General features: G+C 35.8%; 1 protein-coding gene across 1 annotated transcript; it reads right to left on the bottom strand.

Annotated features, from left to right (window-relative positions):
- Positions 1 to 7,440: 7,440 nt before the first annotated feature.
- On the bottom strand, positions 7,441 to 8,413 carry LOC121730242 (14 kDa phosphohistidine phosphatase-like). The gene is made up of 3 exons (XM_042119204.1): positions 8,271 to 8,413; positions 7,958 to 8,157; positions 7,441 to 7,655 (listed from the first exon to the last, which is right to left on the bottom strand). Exons 1-3 carry the CDS (start codon positions 8,326 to 8,328, stop codon positions 7,461 to 7,463), a joined length of 453 nt encoding a protein of 150 aa, XP_041975138.1. The 5' UTR covers positions 8,329 to 8,413; the 3' UTR covers positions 7,441 to 7,460.
- Positions 8,414 to 15,010: the final 6,597 nt, after the last annotated feature.

Here is a 15,010-nt window from a genome sequence, read left to right as displayed (position 1 = left end):
TTTACTAAGTAAAATAAAAGATATTTTACTTAGTAAAATATCTTTGAATGAGTCGTTCCCGATTCATCCTACGTGAATACGCCGCATTTAGATGAAGCCGGGAATGTTTTAAATGTCGATGCCGTTTCGTCACATTTGGGTCAATTCAGACCGCAACGCGCCCCGTAGATGCATTTCTAAATTTGTACGGATTTGACAGATTTAAATTGCGTGAGGCGTCATGCAAATCTGTCAATTCAATACAAATTAAGAAATGCATCTAGGTGAAACCAACACTCGCGGCGAAAGACGAAAGAAGTAATAGTAAACAAACCCCGCGCATGCGAGAATCGAAATAGAGAAGAAAGGTGCGCGTGCGACGAGACGAGAGATAGCGCGGAGCGGCAACAGCGCGGCGATGCAAAGGTGCGAGCCGCACGCCGCTCAAACCGGTTTATTTCGGTTTGTGAGAGCTTAAAAATTTTGTTCTATCAATTTACCGGTTTTATGGAGGAACGAAATTAATAGGTTTTGTAAAACCGGTTCCGATACTTTTAAAGTATGTGTACAACTGAGTATTTTTTCACAAAATACTCAGTTGTATACATACTTTAATAATAATAATAATTGATGGTAAAATTAAAATAAACGGTAAACACTTCGTGCGCGAGTACAACTAGTATTTGTCCGATTTTTTGGTAATTTTTGCCCGATATCAATAATGGCAACTTAAATAATAATTAATAAACTTAAAATAAATTAAATAGTTTTATTAAAATTAAGGAGGCTCCTATATAAAAAAAAACTTATTTACCTATTCTGTTTCTATGTACTATAATACATAGAGACAAAATAGGCAAAATTTTTTTTTTATATAATATTAAAAAAAATCATTTTTGATATCAATATAACAGGACGCTCACTTATAACATCTTAGTTTATCGATATCCTCGACAAATATCAACCGAGTGTCCCATCACTATAGACCGCCATGTTTAGTTCTTGGCAATATGGCACCGGCCACACTTTTTTGTAGTTATGTCGCTTCCATCTGCTTCCTTATTCATTGGTGTTATACGTAGTACCATAGACTTAGTATATATAGGTTTATGCGTAGTACCGTATCCCTAAGGGGGGTATTACATTATCATTTATATTAAATCATTTCTATGATCATATATAGGATCCAATATATATGATCATTTGATCATATCTGCGTATTACATTATCATATTTCATTGATCCTATTTTACGTCATATGTGGTTTCAATAGCCAATAGAGAGCGCTAACGCTGACAGGTATTGACGTCAGGGTTACTAGATCTCAGAGAATTCGATTTGTCAAAAGACATCGTCATTTTTAATATGGCTTGTTTTTTGTTATTTCAGCAAGATTATCCAAGTATATAATTAGAGAAATAATTACATTAAATTATATGAAACATATTAACGAACAAGAAATTAAAAACTCTGTTTTATATTAAATAACTGGCAACACCTATTACTATGACCGTATTGGATCCAATCTCTCAGCAAATGTCAAAAATCTATGATCAAGGAAGAAATGAATCATATGTCTATATTACATTACCCAGTATCATTGACTCAATGATCTCGGATCCAATATATATGATAATCTAATATCCCCCTAAGTAGTCTATGTGTGTTTCTTATGTCATTGACGAAAACTGACGACTGACGTGCACAACGAATCTTATGAGATGTCACTATCAGTAAAGCTTAGGCCAAACCTATGCGAACAGGCGTCTGCGAAGCGGAGCGTCAAGTTGTTTTTTGTATACAAGAAACACATTTGTATACAAAAAACACATTTGACAACTTGACGCTCCGCTTCGCAGACGCCTGTTCGCTTAGGTTTTGCTTAAGCTTAACACTGCGTGTTAAAAAGAGATACATGATAGCAGCACTCTTTTTTGACGTCCAGTCGGCACGTTGATAATTTATGAAATCATGTTCAATCATTCTTGTGTAAGTGTATACGTACACATATTTTTGTACACACAGATGAAACCAATTTCGGTTTCGTTTGACAGCTCGAGATTATTGCTCTATTCCGCTAGACGTATATTAACTTGAGAAAAACAGAGAAAATTGTTTTACAGAAGGAAAACCTTATAATAGACATCGTAAATGGTAAAAGTTATTTTCCTGTTCTGAGATCGATTCAGTTGGGTAGAAAAAGTAAAGGCTTCGGCCAAACCTACGCGTCAGTAACGCGGGATGGGAGTACCGTACACCGTAGTCGCACGGCACACCTGCGCGAAACCGTAGATTATTCCCGCTCTGCCGACGCGAACGTCCCGCGTTGCAGACGCTCCCGCTTTGCAGTCGCACTCGCTTTGGTCGCGTAGGTTTGGCCGAAGCTTAAGTGTCTTCCGATATGCACTGCGGTCTGCGACCACTGTACAGTGTGGAGTCAATTTAGTATACTGTGAAGCCGTTCCTTTATAGTTAGTTATAGGTACTGGTTAGTGGTTAGTTGGTTACTTTAATATTTAAAACGGAATGCAATCCCGCCCCCGTATCACGTATCTTGCGAGAGCAATGCGATAGCAATTGTTGCGCGATAATTGCTCCAAAATCGCAATTTCGTATCACGTATCAGCCAAAACGATTGCAATCGATCACTATACATGACATTGTTTGTGACATTCATGACACCCAGCCATCACTCGCGCGATTATTGCTAGTGGATTGTTCATCGCTATTTTTACGTGATAAGGTAGCCGTACTGTCAGCCGCATTTTTTGACGCAGTATAGGGACCGTGCAGAAACTATAGAGGGCGTCGTAATTCGACAGCAGCGACACGATGCGAGTAAAAGAAGTAACTTGTGAGTGACTTTAGTGTCGCATTCTCTTTGACCCCGGCTAGTTTTTAAGTGTTTTTTATGTTTTAGACTAAAAATGATTTAATACTTACACTCCCAAGTTGCCACATGCAGCCGCGAGAACAACAACAGATTTCCAAGAATCCACGATCGAAGGATTAAAGAAAAAGACTAGATGACGCCCGCAACTCCGTTGCGCCAAAAATCATTTATCGCGCGAGAACCGTACATTTTCCCGGAATAAAAAGTATCCTATGTCCTTTCCCGGGGCTCAAAGTATTTACTTTAATTTGGTATGAATTTTCATACCAAATTTCAGCAAAATTGGTTCAACGGTTTGGGCGTGAAGTGCTAACAGACAGACACACTTTCGCATTTATAATATTGAGTATGGATGAGTTTCTAGCCGTAAACAAAAAACGAAAGCGTGAATAAAACTGTATAAAGCTTATCTAGATATCTTAGATAAATGATTGGTCTCGCGCGCGCGCTCGACTAGATACCGCGCTGTATAGAAAACACATATTCTCGAATGCGGGCAATGCGGCACCTCAATATTGTAGTGTGTGTAAAACAATGCACAAATATTGTTGTGTGCGTAGATAATCGGGTTGCCAGATACGTGACTGGTGCCCAATTAATGGGGAAAAATTAGTTGCTGTGGTCTTGTAATTTATTATTATTATTGTATAGTAAGTGCTGATTTTTCAATCACCAGATAAACTTTACCATTGGAATAAAGTCCATTCGAAAAGAATGCGATAAAATAACAACGTTGTTTAGGTCAACGAAATATAATGGGTACAATATTGATGAGAAAACAATACAAAAACAATGGTAGGAAGTTTAACGAAAGTTAAGAATGAGTCATAAAAAAGCAAATGTTAAATTTGTTTTCTCATTTGTATTGTGTACTTACATAAAATATAAACTGTATTTAAGATTTTTATTATAATATGATACTCATAATTCATTTTTATTAATACACATTCATGATCCAGGAACTTTGAAAACTTTTTGTTCCGTTGGCGGGATTCGAACCAGCTACCCTAGCTAGAGATTTTAATGCGCTCATCCACTCAGCCACTATGTATATATAAAAAAATAAGATATAATAAATAAATTAATTAAAATCACAATCTCAGAAAAAATTGGGAATTTTTAGTTTATGGTAATTGGCAACACTGAACATCAAGCAGTAGTCAGTACTCCGATCCGAATTTCCAGGTTTATATTATTTTTCTGTGTATAAGACGATTTATATAATATTTACTGATGGTATGTGATGCAAGTACCGTTCTTGTTTCTTGTAGTGTTATTATTGCATAGTCTCACTACGCAAACTGGCATTTTGCTACGGACGTAACTTAAAATTTCGAAAATTATCGACACATCTTCCTCACCCGAAGCTTGCGGCACGACTGGCGCGCTTACGCCTTATTAGGCGTATGCAGTGTTGCCAGAACTTTATGTTCGAAAATATGCTGGGGGGGGGGGGGGGGGGGGGGGGTTGGTGATCCAGAATGAACTGAAACAAGATCATTAAACAAAACTTACAACTAAAGTGCGATAAGGCTTTCATTAAATAAACGTGGGCGGGGGCGTTGCTGATAATGGCGGCTCTCGACATAGGCGAACGCGGCGCACTGCCAACGCGTCTGCAGACGCGTTGGCAGTGCGCTTGCAATGGCGTTTGTGAGTAATCCACAAATAGGAAGGTCGTTCAGTATGCTTTGAAAACGCAAAACATACCTATGTATGTCAGCTTTCCATGATTGAACGACTTTTTAAGCTAGTTATAATGCTTTTAACCAGAAAATGCTAAATCGTTAGGCTACTTTTTTTGTTCCCCTTTCCCTGTTTTTGGGGTAAGGGGAACAGTCTGAATATCTTATGTATAAATAGTAGTATAGATTATACACCTACACGATATCATTTTTTAATATTTCGTTTATCAAATTTGAACTCAATACTTATTGAAATACGAACTAAAATAGGAAATTTTGATAAAAATCGGAATTCGGGGTAAGGGAAACATACGAGTCGAAACAGGGGTAGTCAACTAAAAACGAAATGCAAATTTTTAAATATTTATTCATACTAAACATACAGCTCATATGAATCAGTCTCAATAGTAATTTTTGTTGCAGTAAGATTCCGTTATATTAAAAAACGTGTTATTTAAATTACCTACTTAAAGTAAAATCACTTGAAATCTATCTACTAGTATCTCTATATCTACTAGTACTATCTACTAGGGACTTTACTTTGGCATTACAAGTTACTAATTAAAACATTTTCAGCTTTTGACAAACCTTTAATCTATGATCACGGCTTGACAAGCGTTTCGGAAACCCAAAATAGCGGTTGATATAATATCATTCTCGAGTTAAAAACAGCTGTGTCAACTGACACGCTGATCAAATTAAACTAACTAACCATGCTTCAAGCAGCCCAATTGGTACTTGACAAGAGATTTAACAGGCGATTAGTTAATTTTAGCGTTTATCAGCCTTTCAGAAACCGGGTGTAAATGTGATCGCCACTTGTACAGGCACCCTGAATTCTAGTGCGTATTCTTAAAATTAGCAACTATTAAAATGTTCAAGACCTCTGACATCGGGAAAGGGAAACATAATATGTTCCCCTTTCCCTGGCCATGGTAGTTCCCCTTTCCCGAATTTGAATTTGTAGGTTGTCTTTCTAATCATACTAAATTTTGATATTTATAGCATAGTTTATAGACATTTGTGTGTAAATAATCAAATTAAGGGTATTTAACAATACTCACTGAAAATGACAGCCTTATTGCAGCACTTTTAACACAATAAACCAGCACCCAAAAAATTCGCGGCGAGCTCGTGATATTGTAGTGGTCAACTGATTTTTTTGTTTCTGTCACTCTTTCGTACTAAGTAGATATAGCGCCATTTATGTTTTTGCTTTGAAACTAAAACAAAATTACTGCTTTATCGACCAAGAAATAATAGGGCTACGGTCTATAGTTTTTGATTTACAAACTACTGTTTCCCTTTCCCCTTCGGCCCCCTTACCCCAACTTCAAAAAATCAATGATATTCTATGTTAAAAAAAATGCTCGATAGTTTCTTTTTTACAAAAAAACCTTGTTTTAGACACATTTTTGCTTAGCTCTTCGAAGTTTGCTGTCATTTCTTTAATCTTTTTTAATATCTAAAAAGGTACTTATTGATAAAACCTAAATTTGCTCAAAACACTTTTTTCATAATCATTATAGTTCGTTTTTTATTCAAGTAAAACTAACTCGGCGATGATTCCGCGCCGTCCTTTTTCACCTGGCATATGAAAGACGGGCGTGAGTGTGAAGAGAGAAGGACGATGTTTGATTTTTAGAGTCAGGTGAGCTCTTAATAAAATAAAGCAAGTTCACTAAAATCAATGCTTTTATTTCATCTTTACAACTTTTGTCTGTCACTTTTTTTAACTAGTGTACCTCATCAGTGCAAACACTATATAAGTATTCTTTAAATAACACACAAAGACTGCACTATTAATCTTTTTCCTACTTGAAGAATCATCCTTTTGAGAACCAACACTTCGACAAGATGGTTCAAGTTCAATACTATCCTCAGTGTTGAATTCCTGGCAGGACTTCTCCAAATTATCTATAGTTTGGATGTTTACTGAAAGAAGCAACGGTTATAGGTTAGGTTCATATTGTGTTCATCAAAAATGAATTTACGTTTATAATCTACAAAATTTAGTGTTTTTACAAGTCTACACATAACATTCATGGAACTTTTTAAATGCTTACGTATGTTTTTACTGGATTTATCCATTTCTTTCGGTTTTTCAATAAGCCAAGGCATGTGAATACTTTTGGCAGGAAAATAGTAAAATTTTACATTGTTCGATTTGCCTTTATTTTCTTGTGTGTATTAGAACATCCAGGAATACAACAATCACTGAAATAATTCTTGAAAATAGTCAAATTTCTCAAGAAATCTTATAATTTTCCGTAACTTGACAATAAAATTTTCGTAAAAGTTTCGGCTACTCGTCACTAGTGGCAGTGTCATCGCTCTGCACGGTCCCTATAGCATTTACGTTGTATCCCTAAGTAGTCTGTGATATCATTCAAATGAGTGTTCAAGTACTCCGACGGTATCTAGTCGTAGCTTCGCATGCGAAGGCCATTCAGGGCCGCTTGCACGTAGTCTTGAGTTAAATAAATAACTTGTAAACGTGCAAGCTGCCCTTATCTAAGTATAATTAATATTAATTATTAGTATAGATATTAGATGGTCCCATTTCCCTTTTATTCATTCAAGGCCTTCACCCGAGTACTTGAGCTCATGCCAACTTCTTCAGCCAGAGAATACATAATTTACTGGTTATATTAGAATTCATTATACCTACATTTTTACCAATAAATACAGTAATTACCAGATTGCTGCCTTTTTCTGTCATATGACTTTCCAGTGTGTCACTTACAAGTTGCAAAGTTATACCTGCTCAGTTTTTTTCGTTAATGAGAAATTAGTATTTACATTCTAAACATTTAAAATAAAACTTTTATTCCAACAAGGGAGTTTAATTGTCTAATTTATAAAATACTAATTACAAAGAGATAAAAATAAATTAGTTTAAATTAATAACCCTCATCACTGATAGAAATAGTGTAAGCAGGATAAGCACCTTTAACAATCTTAGCTGTTACTTCATGATCGGCTTTCCCGTAACCTTGAGAATAGCCATAAATGTGAATTTTCTTATTTTCTGGGTCATGAGATATTCTTCCACCACCTAAAGGCTCCAAATCTAAGGACGAGTGTTTTGCTTGTACCTGGAGGATAAAAATTTGATATAAAACATTTGGGAGCTATTATAGAAAAAGAAAATTTAAAACCAAACGGGCAATAGTCACAGAAAATAGCCAAGACTTTATGTCAAACAATATGCTGTTTAATTATTCTTATTACAAAAGCTTGCAAATTATTGAGGTTAGAAATTACAATATTAAATATACAACATGGTCACATTAACTTGACGCATCACTGGATTGCAGTAAAATGCGAGCTCCATAATGACATCACCAAACCGTGTGTCTAGTTAATGCGACCGTGTTATACTTATACAATAGCATACCTCATCAAAAATATCTGCATGATATTCGCATCGTTTATACCCCCTTACAATCACCTTTTGCGGCTCAGCCTCATTTTTTTCTTTGTCATACACATTTATTAGTATATACTTAAAAACACCACTCGGATCTATATCTACAAGGGGGATATTGTTTGCTGCTGATGACATGTTTCGTAGGTTCAAATACTGGTAGGATGAAGCTAAAAAATCAGCAAATATAGTATTATTATTTGGAGGGCAAGCACCGGCATTTTTGGTAAGTACTCACATAGTCAACCAACTTGATATCAGAATTTTGCGACATACGGCATACCTGAGTATTTAATGGATGGAATTAATGTGGATAAAGTTCTGCTTAAGCTTTTAATCATAAGCACAGTTACCAGGCTTATGGTACATATATATAATCAAGTTTTGTTGTTCGTGCGTTTTAGTTTTAGTTTGACAGATGATGACAACGAATATCAATACGAATTACGACGAATACTCAGTGTTGCCAGTGCTGTATGTAACATTTTGAGGGGAAAAGTAACATTTCGTATTATTTAATATTTTAAATGACGGGGGGGGAGGGGGTCTTTCTCCAGGCTGTATCGCAAGAACCGCTAAAGCTAGACTTTCACAGATTATGTATTTCTGCTCCCATACAACAAACTTGATTTTTTGGCATTTTGTGCTGGATATCAATAATGGTAACAGGTAGGCACTTTAAATTTCCACAAAATTCTTTATTAAATATGTGTATACTTTATTAATAAATAAAAAAAAATATTCAAATGAAAATATAATAAAATATGCTCTTATAAACAAAAAAACACAATTTTTGGCCTATTTTTGCTCTACGGAACGGAAACGGTACGGAACCCTTAATGAGCGAGTCAGACTCACACTTGGCCGATTATATTTTATTTTTACGAAGGCATTTTATTTTGTTTAGCTCCAAGTCTACCAACATGTTACATGAGTTGACGGTCATTAAACAAAACTTTAAACTAAGGTGCGATAAGGCTTTAATTATATGAACGTGGGCGGTGCGCTGCTGATAAAGGAGAACTGTCAAAAATGGCGTTTTTGTATGATGGCAGTGGTAGTTCCTTTTTTCGCCACGTTCATTTAAAGCCTTGTCAGCTGTAACGACAAAACTCAATAAAACTTAGTGCGTTTCGTTTTCGCATTTTTGGTTTCAAACATAGACATAATAAGTATATATTAAGTCTATGGTTTCAAACATCTTTTTTTTTTTCAATTACCAAAAGTAACGTAAAAGTAACATCTGTAGTCATGTCACATGAATGTAACATGCAAGGGTCAAAAGTAACGTAAAATGTTACAAAAGTAACATTCTGGCAACGCTGCGAATACTATCCCCGCCATTGAGGTCACAGATTACTAGTATATATTTATTGAGGTACAAACTTTTATTTTATTTCAGTTTTCACATTGAATAATATTTTAATAACAAAACCAAATACTTTGAATCTTGACAAAGCTTGACTATTGTCACATAAACGTTAGGTAGGTAACAATACCGCGTAATGCTAGCGCTTATTCCACTTATCCTATTTAGGAAGTCCTAGCTAAAAAATTTAGTCAAGTGGAATAACATTTAGAAAGCTAGGATCCTAGCTAGGATCCTTGTGCTGGATATCAATAATGGTAGGATCCTAGCTAGGATCCTAGCTATAATCCTAAATCGGAAAAAATGTGGCTCCTGAATGACTAAATCAGTGTTGCCAGATGGTTTCAACCTTTTATCTGTAGTGGGAACTGCTAGATCTGTATTAAAGTCAATTTATATTATGTTATAAGATCTGCAATCCATTCGTAGGTAATTCCTTAAGTCTGCTGGTTCCAAGTAGTTCAGAAAGTTCATAATTCCTAATTTTACGTGGAGCTAAAATTCTTTCAACCATCTTTTTCGCCTTTTATTTATTTTTATTTTCATTGAGCCAACAGCTAAGCCTATGAGAAGACCAATTTTTTGTTGCTTTGATAGAACTGGAGCCATTAAGAAGACGTCTGACCAAAATGACAACTGATAGTCACTAAATTAGGACAAGTGGAATAAGAAGCGAACTAATTAGTCTCCTATGTAGGATCCTAGCTAGGACTTCTAAATAGGACAAGTGGAATAAGCGCTAAGTCATTAGTCAAGTACATAAACCTATTATCACAGATTACTAGTATATATTTGCCTATTATCAAAGAGAATGTCATATTAAACTACCTACGTAATCAACCTATAATGCTAGTTAAGTCAACAGGTACAGGAGAGTTTTTTTTTAAATTCTAATTAAAGGACTTTATCGTAAAACGATAATGCCGTCCTTATAGGTACCGTATTCAATACAAATTAATTAAAAATTGAAAATCAACAAATCAGCCTCATTTTAAACATACTATGTAGTCCAGATAATCTTATATAATATTTTAGCAGCCTCAGAAGATGGATCAGCCAAGATACTGTTAATACTGCCTACATTATAATAATCACTATTGAGACGTGACCTCAAGTCTGCGCCCCGGACACACTCCGTCAGTATATGGACAATGTCGCGCAGTCGTAAATCGTAATGCCCAAGTTAGATCCATAACGGCCGTTCCCAATATTTGATCTATCTCTGGTTTTGCCCTACTAGAGATAGGAATAGCTCACAATTGACATAAAATATATGTCTCTAATGTCTAATGTGAGCTATTCCTATCTCTAGTAGGGCCAAACCAGAGATAGATCAAATACTGGGAACCGCCGTTAGTAGAGTAGAGTAATCACTCAAAATATACCTGGTACACAATAATTGTTTTAAATAACTAGGTTCATAACAACTTTTTGCTTTGATTATCTCCGGAATCACAAGAAATATATTCTTTGTTATATTTAAATTACTAAGCCAGGTACTCATCGAAAACATTTCAAGTGTTTCTGAATAATTATAAATGTGAAGACCTCTTAGTTCTTTTTGTAGATTAATTAAGTTAGGCTCCTGCCTCACCGACCAATAAGAAGAACGCCTACTCGTACATATCTCTTCTAAAATATTTAGTGTTTTAATATTACAAATTGATATCGATCTAAGCCAATACTTTCCAGCTAAATATTTTCTTCTTATATTTAGAGGCGGTAAATACAATTCATTTTGCAATATATGTATAGGTGTACTTCTGATGTATCCACCAATAATTCTCATAATATTGTTCTGAATGAGTTCCAATCTTTTAAAATGAACTTCGCATGCGTTATCAAACAAAAAACAAGCATAATCTAATTTACTTCGGATGAGAGATGTACTTATAAAGATTCCTGAGATGTTTTTGGTGGACACCCCATCCTGACCCTAAAGAACTTTAAATATGTTTACCGTCTTTGATACTTTACAACAAATTTCATTTATATGTTTCTTCCAACGTAACGATCTATCCAACCACAATCCGAGATATTTAACATTTTCTACAACCGGTAAGATAATATTATTTATATTAAGTTCCTGTCTAAAAACCCCTCTTTTAAATACACAAATTTTACTTTTAAAACTTGAAATATCTAAACCTTAACTACTTAACATACGAGTGAATTTATCTAAGACAGATTGCAACAGTCTAACTCGTTCGTTAACATTCTTACATGTAACATATATGGAAAAGTCGTCAGCGTATTGAGAACCATCGATATTACCTAAACACGAAAGTAATTTGTGCGTCGCGATATTGAACAGGAGAGAGGACTTGGGCCAAGCCATGGTCGGTCCATCTACATAATATTTTATTTAAACTGTGCATTACGAGATGAAGTATCCTTTCTTTGAGAAAGTTCCATATATAAGTACAAATTTTAGAACCCACACCGAGAGAATCTAGAATTAAACATAAATAATGAATATCGAGATTATTGTAGGCACTATCTATACCTAAAAAACAGGTTAAAGTAATTTCATTCGTCATGAAACCTAGCTGAATTTTGGACACTAATTTACTTAAACTACTTAAACAGGACCGACTTTTACGAAATCCTACGGTATCTTGACTTAATAATTTATTCTTTTCTATATACCATTCTAATCTCTTGTAAATAATATTGTGAAAGATCTTACATATGCACGATATGAGTGAAATCGGACGCAGCGTATCAGAGCTACTCGAGGATAATTTAGGTATTGGAACTATATTGATTGACCTCCACAGGAGCAAAACTCTCAACAAGAATTATGATGATTATGATTATGATTAAGACACATATTATATATACGCACAACTATCTCTTTTGCACAGATCGGGAGATTTTTAACCATCGATTAACGGCCGTTCCCAATATTTGATCTATCTCTGGTTTTGCCCTACTAGAGATAGGAATAGCTCACATAGACATTAGAGACATATATTTTATGTCAATTGTGAGCTATTCCTATCTCTAGTAGGGCAAAACCAGAGATAGATCAAATATTGGGAATGGCCGTAAGAGATCTCATCACAACCCGGCGCGGTATCCTTATCTTTAATAGATTGTTCCAATTCGAATAACGTTATATGTGTCTCTAAAATTTCATTACTAGATATAAAATCAGGTTGTTTACGGTTTACGTAATCCGGAGTTAAGTCCTTAAGTAACTTTTCGACCGAATCTATATCAGTACAATTGCTATTCATTTTATACCCTTTCATCCACCTCATTTTTCGCCAAACTTCGTTTGGAGATGAACTTGAATCTATCGAAGAACAAAAGTTTTTCCATGATAATGTCTTAGCGTTACGAATCATTTTCTGTGTATTCCGTATTTTTTCTTTAAGATTAAAATAATTTATAGGGCAAGGATTACGCCTAAACTTTTTCAATGCCAATCTACGTTCAGCTATCGCCTTTGACAATTCAGGAGACCACCAAGACCAAGGTTTCGGTTTAAAATTATTGTTATATAATCGAAGTAGGTATACAATAATATGGAATATTTTTGTCGGCTGCAGTTTGGATAGTTTTTTCCAGAAAATTATAAAGATCTTGAGGATCATCAGGGGTCGTACTGGATCTAATAATAGTAGAAATGTTATCTGAGTAGCTCGACCAGTTACTTTTTTTTATAATTTCTCCGTTTCAAATATTTTTTGTTTAATACCGCATTTATACATTCGCACGAATAGCGAGGCGAATCACGAGGCGAATGACGAACACGAATGTGTAATGTCGGTTGTACATTCTCGCCGAGACACAGCGAGGCGGCCCGAGTGCGAGAGTGTAAATGGGTGCGCTCGCCTCGTCTCGCCTGTCTCGGACCCTCTCGGTCCGGTGTCGGTATTTTGCGCCCGAGACAAAAGGTCTCGCGAGGAAAGCGAGCGCATTACTGTACACTCTAGCGTTTTTCACTACTAGTCGCGCCGCTAGACAGTGCCTGACAGTGCAGAACAGAAAAATAACAATAATAAACGTTATTATCAGTCCTTATCTGTGACTGTCTGTGAGAAATAAAATAAAATTTGATTATAGATCTTTGGATTACAATGATATCTTTCGATGCATAGAGAAAAATAATGGTCCATCTTCTCTGAGTTCATAACTGCGATTGAACTAAGCGAGAATGTACATGATCGCACTCGGGCAAGGGGCTCTCGCACGAGACTCTCGCCCGAGAGCTCTCGGCGAGAGTGTACAGCCGAAATAAACAGTGCGCTCGCTATTCGCCTCGCACTTCGACTCGCTAATCGTGGCATTCGCGTTGAGAGCGGTTTTTCGGGCGCGAATCAATGGGCACGAATAGCGAATACGAACTTACAGTTTACACATTCGCCTGCATTCAGTTGACAGCTAGCTAGCGTCTGACCCTACAGAACGTACAGTACAAAGCCGAACGTGCATAATATTTGACTGTACACTGTACTGAAAATAAGCCTAGATAAAAAATAAATAAATATAAAAATAAATAATTATTATTATTATGTAATAAAAATGGAGTGGAGTGAAGGGCAAATTTTAGAATTCCTATAATTTTACAAAAAGGATGAGCTCATTTGGGACCCAAAATATCGCTATCATAAATTTCATATTTCTTATTCAACATCGCTATCATAATATGAACGCGTCCTCCATGTTCGTGTGCGAATATCAAAATGAATCACCCCACGAATGTGTGAACGGTAGTTCGCGACAGCATTCGTATACGAATGTTTCGTGGGATGTTTCGTCGAATGACGAGGCGAATAGCGAACGCGAATGTATAAATGCAGTATTATAAATTAACGCATGAAATTTTAATAATTAAGTGGTCACTACCGAGAGATTCATAAAAACCTTTGTTAACTCTTTTATTACATGAAATCTGCCGACCGACTCCTTTGTTATGTCCTAGTATGTAGGACATAACATTACACGCTTTTGACGCTTATACACCGATATAAGGCTCTCTCCAGTCTATAGTACCTCAATGGTAAATTTGGCAGTATGCGCGATCCGCCGTCCGCGGCGCAGTGCGCGCCGCGATCCGCGCCGCGGTACGCGGTGCGCTGTCGCGCGCGAGTGTGGATCGGCAGTAACTGATTTTCTCAATGACAATTGACAGCACACCTTGGGAAAAATAAGCTGACAAACCATAGGCCGCTTCTATAATATAATTAATGGCACTACATTTTTACATACATAGTGTAATTTAGCTTAAGCTATTATTGTTATTTTCCACCTTTTTGGTAAAAGGTGGCCCCGTGCGAGTTTCTTATGCCGGTTCTTCTCGGCGGGGTAGTTCCCGAACCGGTGGTAGGCCTCATGTAGACACGACGTTCTATAAGTGATAACTTTGTTAACCTAATTAGAAATAAATATTTTTCATTTCATTTCATTTTATTTCACTGTAATTCCGTCCCATGACTGAGATTTACCTACTATTCAGTTTTTACCAAAAATTCAATATAAACTTAAAAACCGTCGCATTTTTATGTTTGCGTATCTTAAGCTAGATAATTTTTGAACACAAATATAATATCTATTCCTATTTCATGTGAAGTATTTAAAGTTTCACAGCTATTTAAAAAAAAAAATTCTTTGGTAGTTCCATAGACATAATATATACTGTCGTA

This window comes from Aricia agestis, chromosome 9 (genome assembly GCF_905147365.1).
Source record: "Aricia agestis chromosome 9, ilAriAges1.1, whole genome shotgun sequence".
NCBI lineage: Eukaryota > Metazoa > Arthropoda > Insecta > Lepidoptera > Lycaenidae > Aricia > Aricia agestis.
Note: the sequence above shows the minus strand (reverse complement) of the source record. Positions and strands in the feature narration are given on the sequence as shown.